The 25,361-nt window shown below is 43.7% G+C and overlaps 1 protein-coding gene across 1 annotated transcript in view; it reads left to right on the top strand.

Moving 5' to 3' along the window:
* ENTHD1 (ENTH domain containing 1) overlaps window positions 1-25,361 on the top strand; it is a 102,179-nt gene that overhangs the window by 26,636 nt on the left and 50,182 nt on the right. Inside the window, exon 3 of the mRNA XM_069102822.1 lies at window positions 10,808-10,926. Within this exon, the coding sequence (XP_068958923.1) occupies window positions 10,808-10,926 (119 nt within the window). The remainder of the gene's footprint in view (window positions 1-10,807; window positions 10,927-25,361) is intronic.

The raw sequence follows: 25,361 nt of genomic DNA, 5'->3' as shown, positions 1-25,361 counted from the left end.
GAGTGCATGGGAAACATCCGAGGGGTGCAGAGCCTAGCACTGTGGCATGTGGGAAAGGCCGAAGGCCTCAGCAATGGCTTCTCTAGTTCAGGTATGTGCAGCATAATTGGGGGCAAGTTTGATTGATCTGATGTGGAGGGCCCACTCCTTTATTTGCAAAATTATGTGAAAATCAGGTTTGAGAGGCTTTAAATGATGTGCCAAGAAATTTGTATTTTATTTAGGAAGTTTGTTTTGGCAGCTTTGTGGAGGATGGATTAGGAAGGGGAAAGATTAGCTGCAGGGAGATGAGTTAGGAGGCTCCTAAGGGTAGTCCAGGGGAGAGAGAATGAGGCCTGAGCTGGGGCTGTGCTGGGTAAAGAGAAGGAGGGAGGCTGCTGGCTGCCCGGTGGATAGGGGGCCAGAGGCAGAGGGAAGAGTCTAACTTAACTCTGAATTCCACACCTGGCTGGCTAGGAGCATGAGGATGCTGAGAAATATGTATGGTAGAGGGGGCAAATTACAAATTCTGCCTTGGCTATGCCCAGTTTGAAATGCTGGTGAGATGCTTAGGTGGGGCCATCCAGCCACTAGACTGGGCTGGGCTGGCATTTGGTGGAGAGATTAGGGCTGGATGGATAGATTCGAGAGGCATCCGAATGAGGCTGGTCACTGAATCTACAAGAATAAGAGAAGAGAGCAGAGGACCAAAGTTGGAGACACCTGAGCTTAGGATGCATGGGAGACTGAAAAGGACCAAGGGGCAGATGGGAGAAGGACCGGGAGAAAGCAGTATCCATCATGGTGGAGTGCTGGGCATGAGAACAGGGCCAGGGAGGGGGAAGGAAGGGAGGGAGAGGTGAGGACGGTGGCTGGGGAAGGGGGAGGAAGTGAGAAAGAGGTGAGGACGGTGGCTGGGGAAGGGGGAGGAAGGGAGGGAGAGGTGAGGACGGTGGCTTGGGGAGGGGACTTAGACTAAAAGGAAACAAAGGAGTTTGCCACAGTTTTTGGAGGGTGTGGTAGGGAGTCAATCAGGGAGGAAGAAGGCCTTTTTGGACCAGCCACATTATCACACCATTGGTGCAGGGAGCTCCCCTTGAGAAAACTCCCTTTACCCGGTGCAGATGAACATCTACTCTGCTGCTTGTAGAGCTGTGCGGTCTCTGATAGGGGTCACACAGCCCTGCTGTGTCAGGCAGGTCTTGAACCCAGGTTTTCCTGGCTCAGAGGCCCACTGTAGGTATCCACACCATGACACTTTCTCCTGAGGTTGGATGCCATGAATCTATAGTGAGGGCTGTGTCTATGACCTTGGACAACTCCAGACAAGGAAGGCCAGTGAACAGCCGCTAGTCCAATGAGCTGCCTCGCTGGCCTCCACAACCCCTGCGGGCTCTAAATTGGTGATCCTAAGAGGGGGTGGGAGGACAAGGGCCCAAAAGGCCATGGGGGGGTCAGTGTTGATTGGAGCTGGTCATTGTCATGCTCTGGCTGCAGGGAACCAGAGCAAGGCAAGAGGCAGCATGATGGATCTCAGGTTTCACCACCACCAGCATCCTAGCAGTGGAATTCATGTCTCCTATGTGTATAGGCAATTAACATCTCTACTCTGTCATGTTTTATAGAAATGGAAACTGAAATCTTAGAACACTTAAAAAGAACACTGTGGAAGCCCCTTAAAAACATTGTTTTCCCCATCGCAGATTTTAACCTATCTGGCTTTTAAGAGCCCATCTTCCTAGGCCTGGTGTGCACAGTGTGGGAGGAAGAAAATGGAGCCTGGTAGGAAGAATGGGGGAAATAAAGTGACAGCGGAATAGAACCGAGAGAGAAGAGAGAATAGCACCGGCCTTCAGAATGAAGAATGGAAAGGGAAAACTTCCCATGGGGAGCTTCCTCGGAGGTGTGGTGATGCTGCCAAAGCAATGCCGAGGGGGGACAAACCGAAGCCACGACACGTCGGCTAAAGAGGCCAAAACGGGAGCAGGACATGCTGGGGAAGCTGGAATGTGCCGGACAAAAGAAAAGAAAGCCCAAGCAGTGCAGACCTGCTGATGGAGTCCGTCCACAGCCGCCCAGCCTGCTTCTAAACTTCCTATTCTTGGTTTTGTTAAGCAAGCTTTTCTGTAGCGTAAGGTGGACAAACTGTCCTCACAACCCTCCTTTGAGGTAGGTTGTGCCTAATGCCCGTCCCCTCTTAAAGAGGAGGGCCCTGAGGGTCAGAGTGGAGGTGACTGGGAGTGAGGCTTAAGCTTGGGCTCAGTATCGGGAGAAATCGGACATTGCTGATACTTGTACTTTGCTTAATCCACAAACTGCAAGGGGGCAGCATGCACAGGGACCTCAGGCGGGGTCCCACGACGATTTTTAAAGCCTTTGATGGCCCCAGTGTCGGGTGTCCTGGTCAGCACCTGCTCCGTGGCTTACAGTCGCCTGGGGCATCTCGGAGGAGTACAATGACTGGCCCAGGATGATGCATCCTGCCTCTGCACTCTCAGAGAAGGGAATGAAAGAAAGACAACTTCCTCACACTCAATGGCAAAGAATAGGAATTGTGTACGATGGCATCGGGAACATCCTCACAGAGCATCTGCCCTGTCTTGTTCTGTTCAATGACCCGTCAGGAGCGATAAGCCTGGGGCAGAGACAGTTTGAGAAGCACCATGAGCAACTCTGGAAGTTCCATGCTATAGTTATCTCCGTTTTACAGATGTGGAAACTGAGGCAAACAGAGATTAAGTGACTTGCCCAGGGTCACATAGCTAGTAAGTGTCTAGGATCAGATTTGCATTCAGGCCTTCCTGACTCTGAACAGGACTAGGGAATGCCAGAGCTGGGGGAGTGTTAGAAGAGGGGATGTCAGGCCTGGGAGAGGGTCTAGAGCAGGGCATGTCTGAACTGGAGGGGCTTAGAACATTTCTTGATGCCATCTTGTCCTAGCTCCTCCAGCTCAAGCCATGGTCATACACTGAAGATAAGGAACAAAGGGTAATCTGGAGATTGAACAGCAATGTACATCGTGAGCTCCTCGAGGGCGGGGCAGTCTTTTGCCTTTTTATGTCTCTCCAGCTCTTAGTAGGGCACTTAATAACCAGCTGTTGTGCTTTGCTACATCTGACACATGTATTAGTGTGAAGCAAACAAATGTGGCTTTGTGTCCTGAAAGAAAGAAACCAGGCAAGCTGCTGGACTGGGAGAACCCTCTCAGAAGCTTGCCTCCTGGTTTTAGCCGCTCTTATGTGTTATCCGGGTCTCAGCAATGCTAAAGGAATTCACTCATGAATGGATAATTTCACAAAACAGTTAAGTGTGTAAATTTTTACAAATGCGAACATTTAATATCACCACAAACTAATCCTGCTTTAGAAATCCCCTTTAACATTAAAGAGTCAAAAGCACCACTGTTAATACAGTCTGTACTGAGTGGGGACGGGGTGGGGTACACAAAGGAAGCAGAGCAGGGGATCCCTTGGCCTTGGAAGCACATAATGTAAATAGGGACACAGGAGAGCCCTGTGTGCCGAAAACTAGACCAAAAGAAGGGTGTCAGTCGTTCTGCTGGAGATCTATCCATTTTCGCTTGGTATCCCACAGATACTTATGGAAGTGGGAAAAGAAAGGATGGAATTGGGGTATGGGGAGGAGTGCAGAGTGTGTGAAGGGGAGGGCTGGGAAGAGAGCCTAGAGAGATGGATAAAGAGGGCCTGGAAGGCCAGGCTCAGGTGCTTGTATGTTATTACAGAGCCCATGGAAGGGCCACTGCAGGATTTTGAGCAGGCCATGACCTCTGGGCAGACCCGGGCTTTAGGAAGGGTATTTGGGGATGGACTCAAGGGGCAAGGGCCTGGAAACAGCAGGACAGTTAGGAGGCCCCTCAGTAGGCCCAGAAGGACACAACTGCAGGGTAGAGATTCAAAACGACTTTACCATTTATCTTACATGGGGGGAGGAAGGAAAGGTCAAGCCTGTCCTAGAAGTCTGTTGCCTGGAGCCAGCCCTGATATTCCCTAGTCCAATTCAAGGTCAAGAAGATCTGAGTTCAAATGTGACCATAGATATTTACTAGCTATGTGACCCTAGGCAAGTCACTTAATTTGTTTGTCTCAGTTTCCTCATCTGTAAAATGGAGATAGTGAAGCCATCAGAAATAGGGACATGGGAAGGGTCTATACTTACGAGGCAGGAGAAGGGAGAGAAGCCAGTGAAAGAGAGAGGTCGGGGGAAATAGGAGGGAAGAGTGTCATGAACCGAATGGGGGAGAGACTACAAAGGAGGTGTGGGGAGCCTGCAGTGGAGGGTCGAGGAAGCCAAGGACCCATGGAAACCACTGCTAGAGTGTTTGGAGTCCATTGTATTCTGCTCAGAGAACCTCACTAGTTACTTATTGATTACCAGAGAAAACACAGACTCCTTATCCTTGCATTCAAAGCCCTCCAGAGCCTGGCTTCAGTGCACTCAGCCTTATCATACACTTACTCTCCCATCATACTCTTTATTTCAGCAAAACCAGAATGCATGTTGACCCCCATTCTCCTCCTGCCTGTCTTAACTCTGTCCTGTCTGCACATGCTGTCATCCCTGATGCCTGGGGCAGCCTTCTTCCAAGTCCTTTTAGAAATCTTCCCTTTCCTTTCTCTGAAGGCCCAAATCAGTGCCCTTTCCTTCTCTGATTCCTCAACTCATAAACGCCCCTTCTCGGTGTCTCCTCTCACTCTGGCGGGACCTCTCCTGTCCAGCTGCTGAATTTTTGTTCTGCCAGTCTATGTACTTGTCTTGTAGCCCAGCCCAACATCAGGTCAGAAGCTTTTGTGAACAGAGATTGTAATGTCAGATCATGGATTTAAAGGGCTTTATAGATCATCTGGTCCAGCCTCCTTCTTTAACAGGTGAGGAAACCGAGGCCCACAGAAGTGCTTGCCCCTAGTCACACAGGTGTGCACAGTAGCCAGGATCTGAAGCCAGGTCCTCCAACTCATCTGGTCACTTAGATGTCTTGAACTGCACGTCCTGCAGAGATCTTATATGCAATGTGTCCCAAATGGAAGTCATTCTCTTTCCTCCCAAGCCCTCCCCTCCTCCTCACCTCCTGATTACTGTTGGGAGCACCCCATCCCCCATCCTCACCATTGTTCAGGCTCACGACCTGGGTCATCATTGCCTCCTTTATCAAATTGACTGCCTGGTCCTGATGCTTCTATTCTTCACAAAATCTTTTTGTCTTTGCCACTGGACTCTACCACCACCCATGGGCACCTGTTGGTCTTCATTCCCCAAGTCTCTGGACACTCTGGCCCATTCTCCACTTAGTTGTCAAACAGATTTTCTTGACCATGTCACTTCCTGCCCCCATCCCATAAAATCCAGTGACTCCCTATTACTTCCAGTCTAAAATCCTCTGTTTGGCAGACGCAGAAGCATTGGAACTTGTCACAGGCCCTGGATTCAAATCCTGACTCATCACTCACAAGCTATGTGACTTGAGGCACATTTTCTCCCTCATCTATAAGGTGAGGGGGTTCAACTAGATGACCTTTGATCTAAAACCATGCTAAAGCAAGGGTTCTTTGAACTTGTTCTTCTCCTCTCCTCTAATTTGTATCACTTCTCTCCCTTTTTTCTATTTGAAATCCCCTTTCTTTTATTCTCTTTCCCCCTTACCGTCTTCATTATTTCTCTCATACCAGCCCTATATATATATATATATATATATATATATATATATATATCAATGAACACCTTATTCGTGCTTATCTACCAAGCTGACTGAAGTCTTTCAAATTTCTTTGCCAAATTGGATGTTTCTGCCTCATCTAGTCCAATCCCCTCCTTTTTATGGATGAAGTGCTATCCTTTCTCTGGAAGAACTTCCTAGAGGAAAACAGTCAAAGGAGAGCAGAAGAGAAAGAAATGTAGGTTTTTGGAACACTCCCCTATATATTTTTTTAAACTGACAAATGACAATTAATTCAAGATGCTCAGTTCTGGTACACCGTGGTCTGAGGACAATAACACTGGCCTGACATCCTTTCCAAGCTGATGATTATGTGAAAAGAAAAAAGGCAAACAACTCTTCAGCATCTGAGAAACTTAGTGCCCCCACCCCAGTTTTATTGCTGATTTCATCTGTCCTATTTAGCCTTCAGTCTACCGAGCAGGCGCCGAGTCTTTGCTGCGATTGGGATGGCACGAAAGCCTGTCAACCCACAGCCACGATGTTCAGATGCTAAGTCATAAAGGGAACGCTTTGGGACTTCGTCCAGGACCAGAGAGCAGAGGGACACCTTCGTTTCCAAGATAGCGCCTGGCATCCTGGAGGAACCCAAGTTAGGATGTCAGTTTCCTGTCCCATCTGACAAATGTCACACCGTTGTCGAGTTCTGTTCTGTGGTATTGTGGTGTTATTATCTTAGCGGTACAGACTCACAGACATTTAAATCTCACTAGAAATGTTTTTATATAGAAACTACCACCCTAATATGTAAGCACTTATCTTCTGATGAATCATTAGCATCATTGCCTGCACAGCCCACACTGATAAAAAAACAGTTTACCATAGCAAGAAGACTGTTTCCTGAAAGAGCCAAATGTCAGTTCTCCTTGTCGGTGTGCCTCTGTCTAATACGTCATTAGACTTTGCACACTTCCAGTGCTCTGTTGTCTGACACCGAGCTGCCCCTCAGTCTCTGTTCCTCGAGTCCGGACTTACTATTCACGTCCGTTCCTAGCTCTAATCATGAAAAGGTCTGGCTTCAGTGTCTGTCACAGATTCTCTCTAGCTGCATGACTGTGGAGAAGTCACCAGCTTCCCTGGACCTCAGCTTCCTCATCCATAAAAAAGGAGGAGATGGGACTAGTCGAAGCAGAATTCCTTCCTGCTCTAAATCTGTGATAACCCCTGAGCCTCAGTTTCCTCCTCTGAAAATGGAGACACAATAAGACCAAGAGTAACTACTTCCCAGGGTGATGAGGGCCAAATGAAGAGAATTCTTTACAAACTTTGGAGCTTTATGCCAATGTCAGATATGCACAGACTGGCGGCTGTGCCCTAGGGTCCTACAGTGTCCTACAGGTGTCTGCTTCCTCCGTTCTTGTTCCCCTCCTGGCTTTTCCAGGCACTTTAAACTGTCCTTCACTGATGTATTCTAGACCTGAGATTCCATAAGAATATAAGAAATTCCCATCATTTAAAAATCATTTCATTTTTTGAATGCTGGAGGTGTTTCATGTGTATGTAAGATAATGAATTGTATGTAAGACATAGTCACTGCTGAGATCAGCTTTAAGTAGATCAAATAGGCCAGACTTTAAATCCTCAGCTTCTAAGGGAATGTTCCTGCTCACTATTGCTAATTTTCAGATCTCCAAGTCTATGGGAAATTCACGCTTGTCTTACTTATTTTTTATGTAAAATCCACATTTATTGACACATTTTGTTAACCTAAAGGATAAACATTTTCCCTAGGTCTCTTCATTCTTCCTAGCACATTGGGTATTTTTGCTCTTCAGGGAGAGTGGCTGCCCTTCAGTGATCTTGTCTATTCTTTTTTTTTTACTTTTTGTTTAAAAATTTTTTTTTGCTTAAATTTGAGTTCTAAGCTGTTTCCCTCCCTCTCTTCCAACCCTGCACTAGAGAAGGGAAACTCTTTTTACCCTGTCCCTCCTCAGAAATCTAATTTACTACCTCCCTAATCTACACACCCTTCTAAAAGTCCCTCCCTTCTCTTATCTCTTTGCCCTCCTATTTCTCTGTAAGTTAAGAAAACTTTCATATCCCACTAAATGTATTTATTCTTCCTCCTTTAATCCAGTGTCTATGAGAAGACGGTTTCCACATTACCTGCCTTCTACCCCATCCTCCCCTGAACTGTGACAATTCTTCCATTCATGCTTTTTGAATGAGATCATTGGATCCATTTTACATTTCCCTACTCAATTTTATTTTTTGGGATCTTAATCAACTCAACCCCAAGCCTGCTAGTTATGCATATTCTTTCAAACTTCCCTAGTAATAATAATCTTAAGAGTTGCAAATATAATTTTCCCTTATAAGAAGTAAGCGGTTTAGCCTTATTAAATCCCTAATAAGTAGCCTTTCATGTTTGCCTTCTTATGTTTCTCTTGATTCTCATAAGTCAAGTTTTCTGTTCAGTTCTGGCCTTTTCTTCAAGAATATCTGAAAAATCCTTTAGTTCATTAAATGTCCATTTTTTTCCTATTACAGGATTAAACTCAGCTTTTCTGGGTAGGTTATTCTTGGTTGCAAACCCAGTTCTTTTGCTCTTTGGAATATTATATTCCACACCTTTTGGTCTTTTAATGTAGAAGCTGCTCAATCTTATGTTGTCCTGACTGGAACTTCACATATTTAACTTGCTTCTTTCTAGTTGTTCATAGTAGTTTCTCCTTGACCTGGATGCTTTGAACCAAATCTATAACACTCTTCTGAGTTTTATTTTGGGATTTCTTTCAGGTAGTGATCAGTGGATTTTTTTTATTTCTATTTTACTCTCTAGTTCTAGAACTTCAGGGCAATTTTCATTAACAATTTCTTAAAGCATAGTGTCTAGACTCTTTTTGGTCATAACTTTCAGGTAGTCTGACAATTCTTATATTGTCCCTTCTCATTCTGTTTTCTAGGTCAGTTGTTTTTCTAATGAGATGTTTTACATTCTTTTCAATTTTTTCATTCTTTTGATTTTGTTCTATTGTTTCTTCATGCCTAATGAAGTCATTAGCTTCCCCTAGCCCAATTCTAAGTTTTAAGGCATTATTTTTTTTTTAAGCAATCGGGGTTAAGTAACTTGCTCAAGGTTACATGGCCAGTTATTTCTGGATGTGGTGCTGAGTATCTGAGCCCAGATTTGATCCATCCCGACTCTGGAGCCAGTGCTCTTCCTCGCTGAGCCACCTGGCAGCCCCTAAGCAATTGGGGTTAAGTAACTTACTCAAGGTTACACGGCCAGGTGTTTCTGGGTGGGTGCTAAGTGTCTGAGCCTGGGATTCGATCTCCAGGTCTTCTCAACACTGGAGCCAGTGCTCTTACTCGCTGTGCTACCTGGCCGCCCCGGCATTATTTTCTTCAGTAAGTTTTTGGATCTTTTGACTTTCTTTTCACAATTTTCTTGTTTTGCTTGCATTGCTTATTTCTTTTCCCAATTTCCCCTCAACCTCTGTTATTTGGGTTTTAAAGTCTTTTTAAGCACTTCAATGAACACTTTTTGGACATATGACCATTTCACATTTTTCTTTGAAGTTTTACAGGAAGCTTTTTTGTCTTCTTCTGAATTTGAACCCTGATCTTCTCTGTTACAGTAGTAGCTACCTATGGTGGCTTTTATTTTCCCTACTGTTTAATCGTTTTCAATGGCCTGCCTCTGAGAGTGTTTCTCCTCCCCCCTTGCCTTGGCTTTCTCCATGTTTTATAGCTGTTTCAGGGGTCTGCAAAAATACCACCTTATGCAATAGCCTTTTCAGATGGTGCTGCCTTTTTCTGCCATCCTTTATAACCATGCAGTTTTGCACCTACGTCTTCTCTAATTGTTGATTTGAGGTAATTTTGTCTCTGTGTCCAGACTGTAGTGCCTTGGAGATAAGGTCCAAGTCTGACACTTCCTTCAGTCTCCCCAATGCACCCCACAGAGTGCCAGGCATAGAATATGTGATTGACAATTGACATTATAGGAAGAATGATGTGCTTGTGTAAGAACTTAGAGATCTTCAGTCTCTATAAGAATTCCAAAAGAATCTCATCTTCATATTTTGTTCATTTCCCATCAGAGAAGGAGTGTATTTTATTTTTCTCCTTTTTCAGATGATCACACAGATGCGTGGTCTCATTGATTTGGAAATTTCCTCCAACCCCATAGATCGCAACCCATTCACATATCCCCCCTAGTGTGGTGAGATGGATGAAGTCCTGAACTAGGAGTCAGGATGACCCTCACTAACTGGATGCCGCTGTGGAAATCACTGCATTTCTCTGGGCCTCCATTTCCTCATCTGGAAAATTAGGGTATTGAGGGACCAGCAAGTCCATCGAGGTACTCAGTGGCCTCTAACGGCCCACTCAACGTCTATCTTCCCATGATCCCCTGATGCTTTTATCTGGGCGGTCCTATAATTTTGCCTCGGAGGGACCATGCTAAGTGTGAAGGCCACCTTCACTTTCTTCTGAAAATTGATAAGTATCAGTGAAGGACTTTGGCTGTCCTGTCATTCTTTGTCCTCATCACATCACCAGCCCATATCCTCTTCCTGCCATAGAATTTCTGTTTTTCATATAATTTCTTGATGACATCTTGTATTCCATTTCTCCTTCAGCGTATCTCACTAGTTGCTGTTTTCTTACCAAATGGTCTAAAAATTCCCGTTTTTTCCCTTTATGGTTTACAGAACTCATAATGTTATAATACAGTTTATTACAAATACAAGTAGATATAATTATGGGGGAAGGGGGACTAATGTCATCCCTTATTGGCCAGAAATCCATTTGAATAATTTTCAAATTCTATTTTCTTATATTTCCATATATCCTATTTTGTTTTAAAAGGATGAGATGTTTCAAATTCTGAGGCTATAGAAGTGTTGATGGGAACTACAGGTAAGAACAGAAGGATGGGGTGAATTTTTAAAATCTGTTTGAGTTTGCCAATGATCACCAAGAGCTATTAAACTATTAGTATTCACTGGTAGCCATTGGCCAGTGGTGATAGCGTCAGTGGACCCAATGAGGTTTCAGAAGCATTTTTCAGTGTGATTAAGAAATACAACATTTGTGTTAAATCATCCTTTCTTTTCACCAAAATAATTAGGTGTCTTTCATTGACAGAAAGTACTTCCAAGACAGAATTGAGGCCAGAACAGAGCAATTGTATCCATATGCCGAGCAGAAGTGCAGTGTCCCAGGAAACACTACCACTCAAAATAAACACTTGGAAATCAGCAGAAGTAAGTCTTGAGACAAACCCATAGAGAACTGTCTGGCTGCTGAGGAATAAACCAGATAGTTGCTGGAAAATGAATACTTTTCCATCTTCATGTGGGATCATAGGGTTAGAGTGGGAAGAACCTTGCAGGCCATTGAGTGCATCCCCTTCATTGTGCATCCGAGATATGGAGGGGCCATGGGACTTACCCAGGGTCATCCAACTGTAATTGTCTAGATCTTTTCCACTTCTGACTTCACTTATTTTAACCTATTAGTGGAGTGCTGAATAACAAAGTGTAAGCAAGGCACCTTTGGGAATTCCATTTTCAAAAAAAAAAAAAGGAAATGGTGCTTGGAATGGTTGATTTTTTCCCAGAAACTGAAATTTATATTATATAATTTAACTATAGAGGGAGTTTAGTCGTCTCTTCCTTTGATCTCCAAAGGAGATTGGCCTCTCATTTGCCATGTCTATGCAGAAATCCCTAGAAAATATGACTCTTCAAAGCAATTTGAAATCTGAAGACAGAAACAATTCTACTGAGAAAAAAGGAGCTCTCTGAAGAGGTCGTTGTAGATGTGCAGGAAACTCACTGACCAATTTAGATTTTAAAAAGGTCTGGGCAGAAGAAGGAAGCAAGAACTTGTAATGGAGAATGAGTTCAAAGGGGAAGGATAGTTCTGGTCATGCAGACACAGTGCAGGTATCTCTGGAGCCCAGCAGGAGTGAGTCTGGTGGGGCTGCTAGCTGTAGCCAAAGAGTTATTTGCTTTAATCTCTAGAAGGGAAAAGCAGGGGTTCAGGTCGAGTGGATCAAGGAAGGTCTGGGGCAGCTTCTTGGGAGAGGCATAATGGAAGTAAAGAGAAGGCACTGCTCCAAACTCTTATATATGTCTTTTTTTCTCTGTCAAGGAGAGGGGTCCTTGGACTAAATAGGACAGAACCAGCATGGCTCATAGGGAGTTCCTACTTATACTACTCAGTGTAAGTAGGGAAATGTTAAGAGAGGACCAAGCTACCCAGGCTTAGGTGAACTAGAGCCCAGGGTGCTAAAGAAAGTGGTGGGTGTGATTGCTGAACCCCTGTCTCTGGAAGATCATGGGGAAGAGACATGGGACCTATGGTCCTGTTTTCAAACAAGGGAAGAGGGTGGAATCTGCCAACTCTAGACGGGTGAACTTGACTTCAGTTCCAAGAAAACTTCTGGAATCCCTTCTGAATCCTGGGCAAGCCATTTAATATCCCTTTTAAAGGGACAGATGGTGGAGGAGGAAATGGTGATCTGAGAGTCTGCATGGCTTCTTCAAGAACTGCCCATACCCCACAAACCTCATTTCCTTTTTGTGTAGGGTTCCTAGACTGGTAGATGAGAAGAGGATTCTAGATGTAGTTCACAGAGATTTTCATGACAAAGTCTTTCATGCTGTTGTTGTGGAAGACATGGAGACATGCAGGCTAGGCAATGGCACAGGTAGGTGGGTTTGGGACTGACTGGATGGCTGGGTGTCAGCTTTGGAAGGAGGTTTCGAGGTGGAGTACTCCAGGAATTTGTCCTTAGTCTTGTAACCTTCAATGTTCTTATCAACAACTTGGATAAAAGTGTTGATAACATGCTTATTAAATTTGAAGCCAACACAAAGCTTGGAGGGAGCATTAACAAAGTAAAAGCCTGGCAGGATCCAAAAAAGATGGAGACAGGCTCCTTGACCAAGGGGAGTCCAGTAGTATGAATTTTTATAGGGATAAATCCTGAGTATTATATTTGGATTAAAAATCAACCTTACAAAAGCCCTTTGGTGTTTGCCTACACCAAAGACAATGGTGGTATGATATATATGACTACATCTGAAAAAGATCTGGGGGTTTTAGTGGCCTTCAAGCTCAATGTGAATGTGTCATGTAGTTTGGAAATCACAAAATCTAATGCCCTCATATTCTGGTGGTATAAGGGAGGCCTAGAGTCCAGGCCTAGGGAGCTGAGAAGCCTGCTATACATTGCCCTGAACAGGCCAAATCTGGGGGACTGTATTCCGTTTTCTTTGTCACATTTAAGGAAGGACCTCAGTATGTGAGAGAGCATCCAGAGAAGGGTAATGGAGATGGTGAAACCCTGGAGGTTTGGCCACATGAGATCAGTTGGGAAGAATCCAGTTTGTTTAGCTCAGAGGAGAGAAAAAATTAGGGTCTCATTGCTCAGTGTTTTAGGGAGTTAGAAAGGTTACCACAAGGAAGAAGGATTTGAAGTTATTCTTGGCAGAATGGGGAACAGCATGAAAAAGCTGCAAAAGGCAAATTTCGATGTGGATAATAAGGAAGATGCCTCTGTCCCCCTTAGCGGCATTCCGAAGAGTGGTGGGTGGCCTTGGGGGCAGCGAGTTCTCCTTCTCCTGAGCTCTCGAAGCAGAGACTTCCCAGAAGTGTCCAGGCCACTAGAGCTCGTGTTCTGTGGGGGTGGCTCTGGAGAATCCAGGGTCACTGCCACACTCCAGTGAATATTAGATCTGCATCTTGGTGCAGAAGGCAGATTCATGATCCTGAAATCTCAGACCTTGGCAGCGTCAGTGTTCAATTCCTTTCTGGTGAAACGTGGTTCAGTTTTCTTATTGCAGGGGTAATGCATTCTCATTGGGAATGACATCCCCCACAAGCCTGCGCAAAGTTCTGCAGGTGATGGCGCTCCCCCAGCCCAGACTCTGGTGGCATGGGGGCAATTGTAGAGTGCTTGGCCAGAAGCCGAGTGACAGCACTTGGGGAAGGGACGTACCTTGGAAGGTTCAAGAAGGGTAACAGCAATAGGAAAAAGAGGGGGACAGAGCCTGAAAGCTGCCCTGCAGCTCATGTAATTCCCCCAGAAGAGGCTTTCTTCTTTTCTTGCTGGGAAGCTCTGGCTTCAGGCATTCTTCTGGCTGTGATTCCTGTCCTGAGAAGCTGTTGGCAGTCAGTGCTTCAGAGAGCTAATGCTGTGGTGGAATGAATGTCTTTCAAACCTTGAAGCTCCACCAAATGAGATTATTATTTGTAATATATATATATATATATATATATATATAATACAATGTAAACAACTATGTACATATATATATATATAAAATATGTGTGTGTGTGTGTGTGTATGATAGCCCAGTGTTTGCATTCTATAAATGCTTATTCCCTTCCTCCCTGGGTTTGGTCACTGGGTGGATTGCTGACATCCCTTCTCTCCCCCCCCCCTACTTTCTGGGGTTGCTTCCACGTTCTGATAGAGCACCTGGGGGATGGGTGGATACAGACACAGAGAGAAGGGATTTACAAACATATTTTTTCTGTTCTTCCGGATTCCAATGCAGGGCTAATAAGCCAGTATGGGAAGCCAAAGACTCACCACCTACATTCTCTAGAAGTTTGGGTAATTTATATTTCCTACTCTATACCTTGTATTCTATTTTAAGTAAATATCCCTTTGCATTGGTGTGATGTCTTGCAGTTAATTCTAGTGGTTTAGGGGAGGTTCACAGGCAAACAAGGGCTTGTGAGCAGCAGTGGAATAAATTGAAACATAAACAGGCTCTAGGAATTTGGAGACCCAGGCTGGACTAGGAAATAGGGAGCTAACCTTGGAATTGGAAAGACCTGGGCTCAAGATCTGCTTTTAGTACATACCAACTCTCTGACCCTCAGCAAATGACTTAGCCTTTCCATGGCTGAGGTGTCCCTCTAAGTTATAGAAAAATGGTTGGCCTGCCTCAGTTAAAAGGCAATGTTCCAAAACACACTGGGTGTTCCTCAAAGAGCTAAATCACAAGTCCAGGCCAAAAAAAAATGTATTTTCTACAGTGTGAAATTGTGCATTTGACACTTTTAATTTTTCCTTCACAGCATAAAGGGCTTCTATATTATTCTAACTTCTGAAAAACTTTCTATTTAAGGAACTTAGGTAATTGGAATTAGAATCTCAAGATGCTTTCTTCACCTTCTGATTGAGGTGAATGCTGTTCATTTTACAATGCTAACGTATTTCAAAGTAACTAGTGGGGGTCACAGAACAAAGATGAACGTGAACTGAAAAATGTGGTTTTATGAAGATCTTCTGACAATGGAGTTAGTGAGTCTCATTCCCTGTAACAGTGTAGATTTCATCCTTTGTATGATTATTTTATGTTGCTTTCACGATGTAATTATCCCCTAAACATGTTATTTAGTTTAAATGATAGACTAGCAGTTCAGGATAGAAGGAGAAGAAGGTAAATTGTCCATATTGTAGACCGGTAAGCTTGATTCTAGGAAAGATTCTAGAATGTGTTGTTAAAATTCTGATTTGCAAGTGCTTAGAAAGAGGTTTGGTGATCACCAGGAGTCATTATGGGTTCATGAAGAACAAGTCATACTCTTTTAAACTGGATAATTGGAAGAAAGGGATGCAATAGATATAATATATTTTAATTTTAGCAAGTCATTTGACTAGGTCTCTCATTCTGTGCTTGTGAACAAGATGGAAATATGTGGGCTACATGATGTTACAGTTGGCAGTTTAGTACTGTTAGGATGACCAGCTAATGGATCCATGTCAGTCTGAAGAAATGGAGTCTTTAATGGTGCAGCACGGGAGTCTGTCCCTTCCCTATTCAGATCCGTATTTTTATTAATGGCTGAGATGAGAACATACTTTTCCCGCTTGAGGACGACATGATTGCATGAGAATGACTTGTGCTACATGGATACCTAGGCTCCAGGACGGAAGAAGCTGAGGAGGAGATCCTGCCAGTGCCGAGGCTCTGTCCTGCCCACTGGGCAGCTCCTCCTGGGCATCTCTGCCCGGCTCATCACTTCTCTGAGCTCTCCTCAGTGGCGTCACCCCTGCCATCTCCTTCCTGCTCTTGGTTTTCCTGTCGTTCACCTTTCCTATAGCCCATCTTCCTGCATCTGGTTTACATCTCCTCCAGTTCATCCTTCTTGACCTGCCCAACTCAGCTTCCTAACACACTGCACCGGTCATGTCATGGCCCTGTTGTCTGCAAGATAAAGTAGAAGTTCCTGATCTGGGCGGTGAGAGGCCTTTAGCAATCTGGTTCCAAACTGTCCAATCTTATCTTCCCGTTCCTTTTCACATACCCTGTTTTCTAGCAAGAGTGCTCTATTCTGTTTCTTGCCTTGTCCTGGCCTCTTCTATCTCTGTGTCTTTGCTCAAGCCATCCCAGATGCCTGGAGTAGACTCTTTTTCTCATCCTCCATTTCAGACTGTGAAGGGCTTTTAAAAGAGGCCTTTATGTAATAACTTAGAGATGGTAAGGAGCTGCCAGAGGTTACTGAGTAGGAGAGTGACATGGTCAGAGATGCCCTTATGGAAAGATTCCTTTGACGGCTGTGTGGAGGATGGAGTGGGGAGGGGGAGACTCTGAGGCAGCAGTTTTGGCAAGAGGTGATGAGTTTCTAAAGTGGTGACTACCCTGTGGGAGAGAAGGCTCCAGATTCCAGATGTATTGGGTGGGGAGTAGAAATGGCAAGATTTAGCAGGTGATAGGGGCAGCTTGGTGGCCGGGTGGATAGAGTGCTGGGCCTGGAGTCAGGAAGACTCATCTTTCTGAGCTCAGATCTGACCTCAGACACCTACTAATTCTGTGACCCTGGGTAAGTCATTTAACGCTCTCTGCTAAGTTTCCTCATCTGTAAAATGAGCTGGAGAAGTCATGACAAGCCACACCAGAATCTTTGCCAAGAACACCCCAAATGGGGTCACAAAGAGTTGGACACAACTAAAAATGACTGAATAATAACCACAGCAAAGGAATTGTGGAGTGAGGGAGAAGGAGGATCTGAGCATACTGCAGAGTTACAAGCCCAGGAGACTGGCAGGATGATGGCGCCTTCAACAGGAAGAGGGAGCTTTGGAAGAGAAGTGAGTTTGGGGGAAAAGATGATGGGTTTTATTTCAGACACGTTGTATTTGATGGATCTCTGGGACATCCAGTTTGACATGTCCAAGAGGAGTTGGTGATGTGAGAAAGAAACTCAGGGGAGATGTTGTGTGTATGTATGTATGTATATGTATGTATGGCGGTGTGTAAACAACATACAATATACATACATACACATCTAGATCTCTCTCTCTCATACATTCCTTGTATTCATACTTAAGGAATACATAGCAAGGAGGGCAGCCCTTGGGGCACAGCCACAGTTAGGGTACGTAGCACATGAGGTGAATCAGCAATGGAGAATGAGAATGAGGAGAAGGAGAAGCAGGAGAGAGCGGCGCCATGAAAAGCCAGAGAAAAGACAGCATTCCTGACGAGAGGATCATTAGCCGTGTCAAAGGCTGCAGAGAGATGGAGAATGAGACAAGACCACGAGATCTGCAACTAGGGATCATCGGTGAGGTGGAGGACAGCTGTTTAGTGGAATGATGAGAGCAGAAGCCAGACTTCAGAGGGCTCAGCATGTGCAAGCCATGAGGATAAGCAGCGTTTTCTAGAAGTCTGGCGGAGAAACGGAGGATGAGGGGACGGACTAGTGTTATTCAGGATGTGGGAAACTTTTGCATGCTTGAAAGCAATAAAAAAGAAACCAGGAGACTGGGAGAGGATGGGGACTGGAGAAGGGTGTGATGGAGGAAGTCATATGTTGGTGACTATGAGAAGTGATGGCCACAGGAGCATATGGAGAGGTGGCTTTGGTGTGAAGAAGGGTCATTTTGTTAGCAGAGGCTAGAGAGAAGGAAGAGAGAGGGGAAGATGTCAGGCCATTCTGAAATGGAGAGGAGAGAAAAGAGAGCTCATGTTGAACAGCCTTAATTATGTCAGTGAAGTAAGGGTGTGGGAGGCTTGAGAGAAGAAAAGTTTTGGAATAGCTTCTGTGGGGAGGGAGATAGGGAACCAGTTGCCCAGGCTACAGGAAGTTATAGCTATACTGGGTTGACCACAAACTGATGCTACGTGACCTCAACTGGGCCTCCACACAAGGCAATTGCATGTCTTATGCTGCTTAGGACTGGGTTTTGGCAAGGGGTGATTGGTGCTAGAAAGGGAAAAGGGATTCTGGAGTAGAGCTCAATGTGGAATTGAATTGGTAAAGTAGAGGGTTGTTGGAGAAATATGAAGTCAGAGCAGGGGTAATGGCTTGGGAAGGTATTGAGGGTTGTGGATATTGGAGGCCATGATGAGGAGGAAGATGTTTTTTTAGGAGGGGTTAAAATAGAAGGAGGTGGAATGATAAGATGTTTGAATTTTTGATCATGGAAGTAATGGTGAAATCCAGAGTGTGCCATCCTTTTGTATGGCCAAGGTAGAGTTAAGAAATAGTAGTGGGACCTAAGGAGGCTGAAAAATGAGAAGGGAGGGAGCATTAGCATGAACATTTAAGGGCAGGAGGTGGGGAGAAGGCAGTCGGTCCTGTTCTCAGCTACTCACATTCCATTCTCAGCGGGGAGAAGGACCTGGTGACAGAATTTTGCTAATTCTGATACCCTAGAAGGGAGCCAAATTAAAGGTCCTCAACGTGACTTGCAGGGTGAAAGCCAAGTGAACTATGGAAAGTATTTATTATGAAGAAGTTTCACAAGACTGAACCCCTGTCCATCCAGGAGAGATAAAGGTCTTCCTCTCAAGTTATATCATATTTTAACTTGTACTGTAATTATTTGTGAGCATGCTTCATGCTTCATTCCTCCCTTCCCCCCATAAGTGCTAAGTTTCCTGAGATCGAGCTTTATCTTTGTATTTGTAGCACCTTCACAGTGGGTGTTGTAGAGGGATTAGTTGAACTGAATTCTGTCTGTCTCCGGAGGGAAGAGCTAGGACCACAGAATAAAAAGTCAATAGAAGGAATGACATGAACAATTAGAGCCATTGAACAGTTTGAAGAACTTCCTTGGGGGATTCGTGAGTTCCCTGCCAAGCTCAGGTCTGATCACCTTTTGTTGGGGATGTTTTAGAGAGTTTTGGCAAGTCAGGCAGTTCATTTTGAAGGTCCTTTCTAATTCTTGGATGTGTCGATTCTAGGAATAAGTAAGTTCAGATTTTATCAGCCTGATCTTATTTTTGAATAGTTTATGCATTGATGAAATACAGGTTTAAGATGTAATTAGACAGAATTCTTTTTTTTTTTAACTTATTCATTCATGGTACATAATTTATTTGATGTAGATGAAGGTGGGAGTATACTCCAACAGTTCTGTTAATGTGGAATTGTCTTTCACAGCCAGCCCTCTGATTCAGGCTCTCCTTCCCTCTAGCCTGGGCTGTTGGTCCTCTGGCAACCAGGCCCTCCCTTCTCCCACCTGTCTCCACACAACTGCCAAATGGACATCACCAAATGAATCACAGTTCACACTGAGCCCTCACTTGCTCATGAAACCACAGTTTCTCCTTGTCCCTCTGGGATGAATCCAGACTCCTCCAGTATTTTAAAAAAAATTTATTTATTTTTTTAATTTTGGAGGGCAATTGGGGTTAAGTAACTTGTCCAAGGTCACACGGCTAGGTTTTTTTGTATGTGTGTGTTAAGTGTCTGAGGCTGGATCCGAACTCAGGTCCTCCTGACTCCAGGGCCAGCACTCTACTCACTGTGCCACCTAGATGCCCCAGACTCCTCCAGTTTTTAAAGTCTTTCACAGTCTGGCTTGTCTTGTCTCACTAGGCTTTCTGTTCCTTGCTCCCAGCCTGTTCCACCCACACTGGCCTTTGGGCCTCTCCGCAGGTGTGGTACCATGGGTTTCCATGGTTTTGTACAGGCTGCCTCCAGCGTCCCGTGCCTGGGGTACACTCGCTCCTCACCTCTGCTTCCTAGAATCCCTGTATTTTTTTTCAAGGCTTAGCTCAGGATGGAAGGCAGAACTTAGCATCAGGAAAACCTGGGTTCAAACCCCACTTCAAGAACTAGCTGTATATTATGTAACCTCTCTGTGCCTCAGTTTTTTCACCTGTAAAATGAGGGTGTTGTCTTAAAAAAAATTATTTAGTATTTTATTTTTCCCTCCCTCACTATCTCCCTCATTGAGAAGGCAAGTAATTTGCTATAGGTTATATATGTGGTCATGCAAAACATTTCCATATTAATCATGTTGTTAAAGATAACACAGACCAAAAAAAAACCCTCAAGAAAAATAAAGATCGTAAAAAAGTATTGCTTCTACCTGTATTCAGACCCCATTAGTTCTTTCTCAGGGGTGGATAGCATTTTTCATCATGAGTCCTTCAGAGTTGTCCTGGATCATTGTATTGTTAAGAGTAGCTAAGTCATTCACAGCTGATCATCTCACAGTATTGCTGTCACTTTGCATCAGTTCATGTAAGTCTTCCCAGGTTTTTCCGACAGCATCTTGCTCATCATTTCTCATAGCCCAATAGTGTTCCATCATAATCACATACCACGATTTGTTCAGTCATTCCCCAATTGATGGGCATCTCCCAAATTTCCAATTCTTTGCCACCAGAAAAGATCAGCTATAAATATTTTTGTACATAGAGGTCCTTTTTAAAAATCTTTTTTTGGGATACAGACCTAGTAAGTGATATTGCTAGGTCAAAGGGTTTTATAGCCCTTTGAACTGAATCAGTTCACAGCTCCGCCAACAACGAATCCCACATTCCCGACATTTTCCTTTTCTGTCCTCTTAACCAGTTTAATAAGTACAAGGTAGTACCTCAGACTTGTTTGAATTTGCATTTCTCCAATCAATAGTGAGTTCGATAATTTTCTTCATATAGTTAGAGCCAGCTTTGAGTACTTCATCTGGAAACTTCATATCTTTTGATCCTTTATAGTTGAGGAATGGCTCTTATTTTTATAACTGACTCAGTTCTCTATGTTTGAGAAATGTGGCCCTTATCAGAGAAACTTGTTTCAAGAATTTTTAGTTACTATTGCTAACTATTTCCCTCCATTTTATCCCCCCATTTATCGTTTTACCCTGTCCTTTCTCAAAAATGTTTTGCTTCTGATCATTTCCTCCCCCAATCTGCTCTCCCTTCTATATCCTATCCTATCCCCCCTTTCTCTTTTCCCCTTCCCCTCCTACTTTTCTGTAGGATAAGATAGATTTCTATATTCAATTGAGGGTGTTGGTCTTAAGGGTCTCCAGGGTTCTTTCTGGCTTTAACTCCATGATCCTAGTTACTACTAATAACCTGTCTCACAAAAATTATTTTGTATTTCATTTTCTAAATACCTCTTGTTTTCCCTCAATAAAATGTAAGCTTCTTGAAGGCAAGCACAGTTTCCCTTTCTATCTTTGTATCCCTAGTACCTAATATAGCACCTGTACCATTTTAAGGTCATAATAAATCCTTTTTGAATAAATACAGAAAAAAAGAAAACAGAGCCTGCTTTTTCTTTGTCCTCCTCATTTCTCTGACTATGCAGGAACCCATTTGAATTGATTGGTCCACCCTATGTCCTAAATCATTTTCCAAAAATGGTGCCTTCTTGTGTTGCAAAGAGGTTTACAAGTCTGACTGCCCCCTTTTCTGCACCTCCTGGCATCACAGCGCTATTCTGTTACCGCGCCCACGATCATCTCTGGTTAATGTCAGTGGCATTTGAGGAAAGCCGGCATGCCCTTTCTTCACTCATCTGCTTTGGTAGCAGCTGATGAAACCTGGCGTATGTAAGCAGTCAGTCTAATTAGTGATGCGTGTGCCATAGAAGGGCTGGGGGGTGCCATGAGTCCGGGAGGCACGCCATGGTCTTCTTGCAGACTAGGAATCGAAATGGGGATCATTTCTGTGGTCCAATGGGCACAGGCAACACACAGATACATCTTTTTAAAGAAACAATTTGAAATAGAAACTGTTAACTTGTTCCTGTTCCATATATGAAGAGGAAAATTACCTACCAAAGCAGCATCTAATGCTCCTAACGGCACAGAGCCTTCGGAGGACCCATGATTCTACTTGGCTGAGTGATGCTTTAATTTCAAAAGAAAGGTTTTTCATTTGTGCCCCTTAGACACGAATCCGTTTTCTTTCTGCACATTGTTAGTCATTTTTATTACAATATTTGCTGATGAACAAACCTATTTATATTCAGATGATCACATTTCCCCCCTTGAAACCCATTTTCTCCTCTTTGACTTGATTGGAGAATGAGGTTGTAATGTTGATTTTTTGGGCCACAGTCATTTCTATGGCAACAGATAGAGATGATGTGAATTGGTTCACATAAAATTAGAGCTCACCAAAACCTTTAGTCTGCCTATGAGTTACTAAGCGAGAGCAAAGAAATGGAAAATGATTTCTCTTGTGTGCGTGTCTGTCTGTGTGATCTCAAGGAGTTATTTCAGTGCTCACTGACTTATTTACTAGTTTGCCTAAATGATGAGTGTTGTATATTTAAGGCATTATTAAACTAGGTATTCTATTTATGAATCACTTAGAACACACCAGACAAAATTTTTTTACAAGGGGGCACTGCATTTTCTGACAGTTAATTATTTCTCCGTCTGCTTTCTGCATTTCTTTTTCAAGTTTGTAACTTCCTTTGGTGTTCCTGGAAATTTCTTTGAGTGGGAGGCCTCCACAGACAGTCCCATACCAACTACTAAAGCAGAATGAGAGGCCACTGGGATGGTGGGCCCTGAGGGGATGCTTAGGGAGGGGAGCCAGGAAGGTTAGTTCCCAGCGTGTGGTCACTGCTTATCTTGATGAGGACCCAAGGACTCAGGCAAGGACAGTTTGACCCTGGACATGAGTTTGGATTTGAAATTAAGTTTAGACCACATCATGCCCCCTGATGCTTCTCACTCTTCTTTCCATTTCTGGACTCTCCTTGGCCTCCCATCACTCAGCTTCCTTGTCTCTCTTGAATTTCACTCCATTTGTAAAAGATGTCTTAAAAGTCTTTGTGAAGTTTTGCCCTTTGATAGCTTACGTAGTTTCAAACTACTCCCTGTACTTAGCACGGTCTTTGTTGAGATCATCCCAGCTCTGGCCCTTAAGGAGTTTGGTACCAGGCAGACAGCCTTCTCCACTGCAGCTCTTGGGGACCTGGCTCTTCACATGGACGTTCTTCCTAACACCCTGTTCTGTTCGCCTGCTTCATCGACTTTCAGGAGTGGCCCCTGAGGCCTTCCCATAACCTCAAACTTTTACTGCAGGATCTGGAACTATCACAATTTTTCAATTATAATTTGTTTATCATCTCTTCCTCAGCTTTACTTTCCCCAAACCTATTTATTCTCTCTACAACCCCCATCCCTCCCCCTTTCCTGTTCTTCAAGTCCATTACCTTACCTCGGACTCAATTTTTCCTCGCCTTTTCACAGTCTTGACCCTATAGTTAACCAGTTCAATTATGCATTTGTCTTCTACCTTTGGACTTCACTCCCCTAGTACACTTGAGACTTCCTCAGCAACTCTGGGTTATATGTGTGTATAAACAGATGATATTAATACATGTGTATAAAATATGTGTCTATATGCATAAATACATGTGCACACAGAAAGTGTATGATATATATGCACATGTGTGTATGCACATGCATATATACATGAACATATACACATACACACACAATCTGGCTGGATACAGCATGAGTTTATGTTATATAATCTCTCTGCTGTCTTCACGATTGCATGACAATACTTTTGTCCTTTTATGATGAACTCTATTAAGATCTCTCCAATGGCTGGGTATGGTGGCACAAATCTCTAATCCCTTCTCTCTGAGCTGCTGGTGTCTTCACTAAATCTGATACCAAGATGGTGAGTCCCCAGGCTTGGAGGGTCACTGGGTTGTCTCGGGAGGGGCAGATATGTCCAGGTTGGAAAAAGAGTGGCTTCTGTGCCAGGCAGTATTGGGATCAGGTTTGTGACTGCCCACTGCATTTCCAGGCTGAGGAAATGGGATGTGGATAATGATCCTGCAGAGGAGGCTGAGGAGTCAGAGAAAAGGAAGGAGGCAGGACAGGAATCAGGGAGAAAACAGTACCATTGAAGCCCAGGGAAAATGTGTCTAGGAGGAGGGAGTGGTCAACCATGCCAGAATTTGGAGAGTGACCAGGAGGATGAGGACAGAGAAAAGGCCACCAAGTTTAGCTCTTAAAGAGATCATTGGTAACCTTTGAGAGACTTGTTTCCATAGAATGGTGGGGGAGATGCCCCTTCTTCTCTGGTAAGAGGCAGAAAAGTTGAGAGAGGGGCAAGGAAGTGGAGGCAATGGAGAGAGAGGAGATCCAGTCTCAAAAAACATCCCCAATAACTCTTTTGAATCATTTTCATTCTCTTCAAGTCGGTCTTACCAGCATGCAAGAGCCCCCATCTCTTAGCAGATAGGCATTCTTCATACTTTACTGAGAAAATCATGGCTGTTCCTGTTTAGCTCCCTCCACTCCCCTCCATACCATCTGTAACTTCATCTATCCAGTCCCCAGTCCACCCACTGAGAAGGCAAACAATATGATATCAGTTATACATGTGAAATCATGCAAAACCCTTTCATATCAGCCATGTTGCAAAAAAGTCGGAAAAACAAAGTGAGAAAATTATACTTCAGTTTGCACTCAGGGTTCATAAGTTCTCTCTCCGGAGGTGGGGAGCATTATTTCACCATGGGGCCCTTGGGATTGTCTTGGATCATTGTATTGATCAGAAAAGCCAAGTCTTTCACAGTTGATCATCATTACAACTATGTGGCTACTGTGCAGAATGATGTCCCAGTTCTTATCATGTCACTTTACATCAATTTATATAGATATTGCCATTTTTTTCTGAAACCACCCCCTCATCATTTTTTTTTCTTTTTGGAGGAGAGAAAGCAGGGCAATTGGGGTTAAGTGACTTGCCCAAGGTCACATGGTTAGTAAGTGTTAAGTGTCTGAGACCAGATTTGAACTCAGGTCCTCCTGACTCCAGGGCTGGTACTCTCAAATTTTCTATTCAGTTCTGGTCTTTTTATCAGGAATGCTTGAAAATTACCTCTTTTTCATTATATGTTCATTTTTCTTCCTTAAAGATGATACTCAGTTTTGCTCCATAGATGATTTTTTGGTTGTAACCCTAGCTCCTTTGCCTTCTGGATTATCATATGCCAAGCCATCCATTTCTTTCACACAGAAGCTGCTAAGTCTTATGTGATCCTGAATGTTGCCCCACAATATTTGAATTGTTTCTTTATGGCTGCTTGAAGTAATTTTTCCTTGACTTGGGAGCTCTGGAGCTTGTCTATAATATTCCTGAGAGTTTTCATTTTGAATTCTCTTTCAGGAGGTGATGGGTGGATTCTTTCTATTTATATTTTACACTCTAGATCTAAGGGATCTAGGCATTTTTTCTTGATGATTTATTGCAATATGATGTCTAGGCTCTTTCTTAAACATGGCTTGCAAGTAATGCAATGATTTAAAAATGATCTCTCCTTGATCTATTTTTTAGGTCAGTTGTTTTCCCAATGAGATATTTCACATTTTCTTTTTTTTTCATTCTTTGACTTTGTTTTATTGTTTCTTGATGTCTCATATCATTTGAGCATTTATTGTTTGGGAAAT

The sequence above is a fragment of the Petaurus breviceps genome, unplaced genomic scaffold, assembly GCF_028583685.1.
Source record: "Petaurus breviceps papuanus isolate PSGF00001 unplaced genomic scaffold, PetGlider_PUasm1.0 558, whole genome shotgun sequence".
Lineage (NCBI taxonomy): Eukaryota > Metazoa > Chordata > Mammalia > Diprotodontia > Petauridae > Petaurus > Petaurus breviceps.
This window is presented reverse-complemented; position numbering and strand designations above follow the sequence as displayed.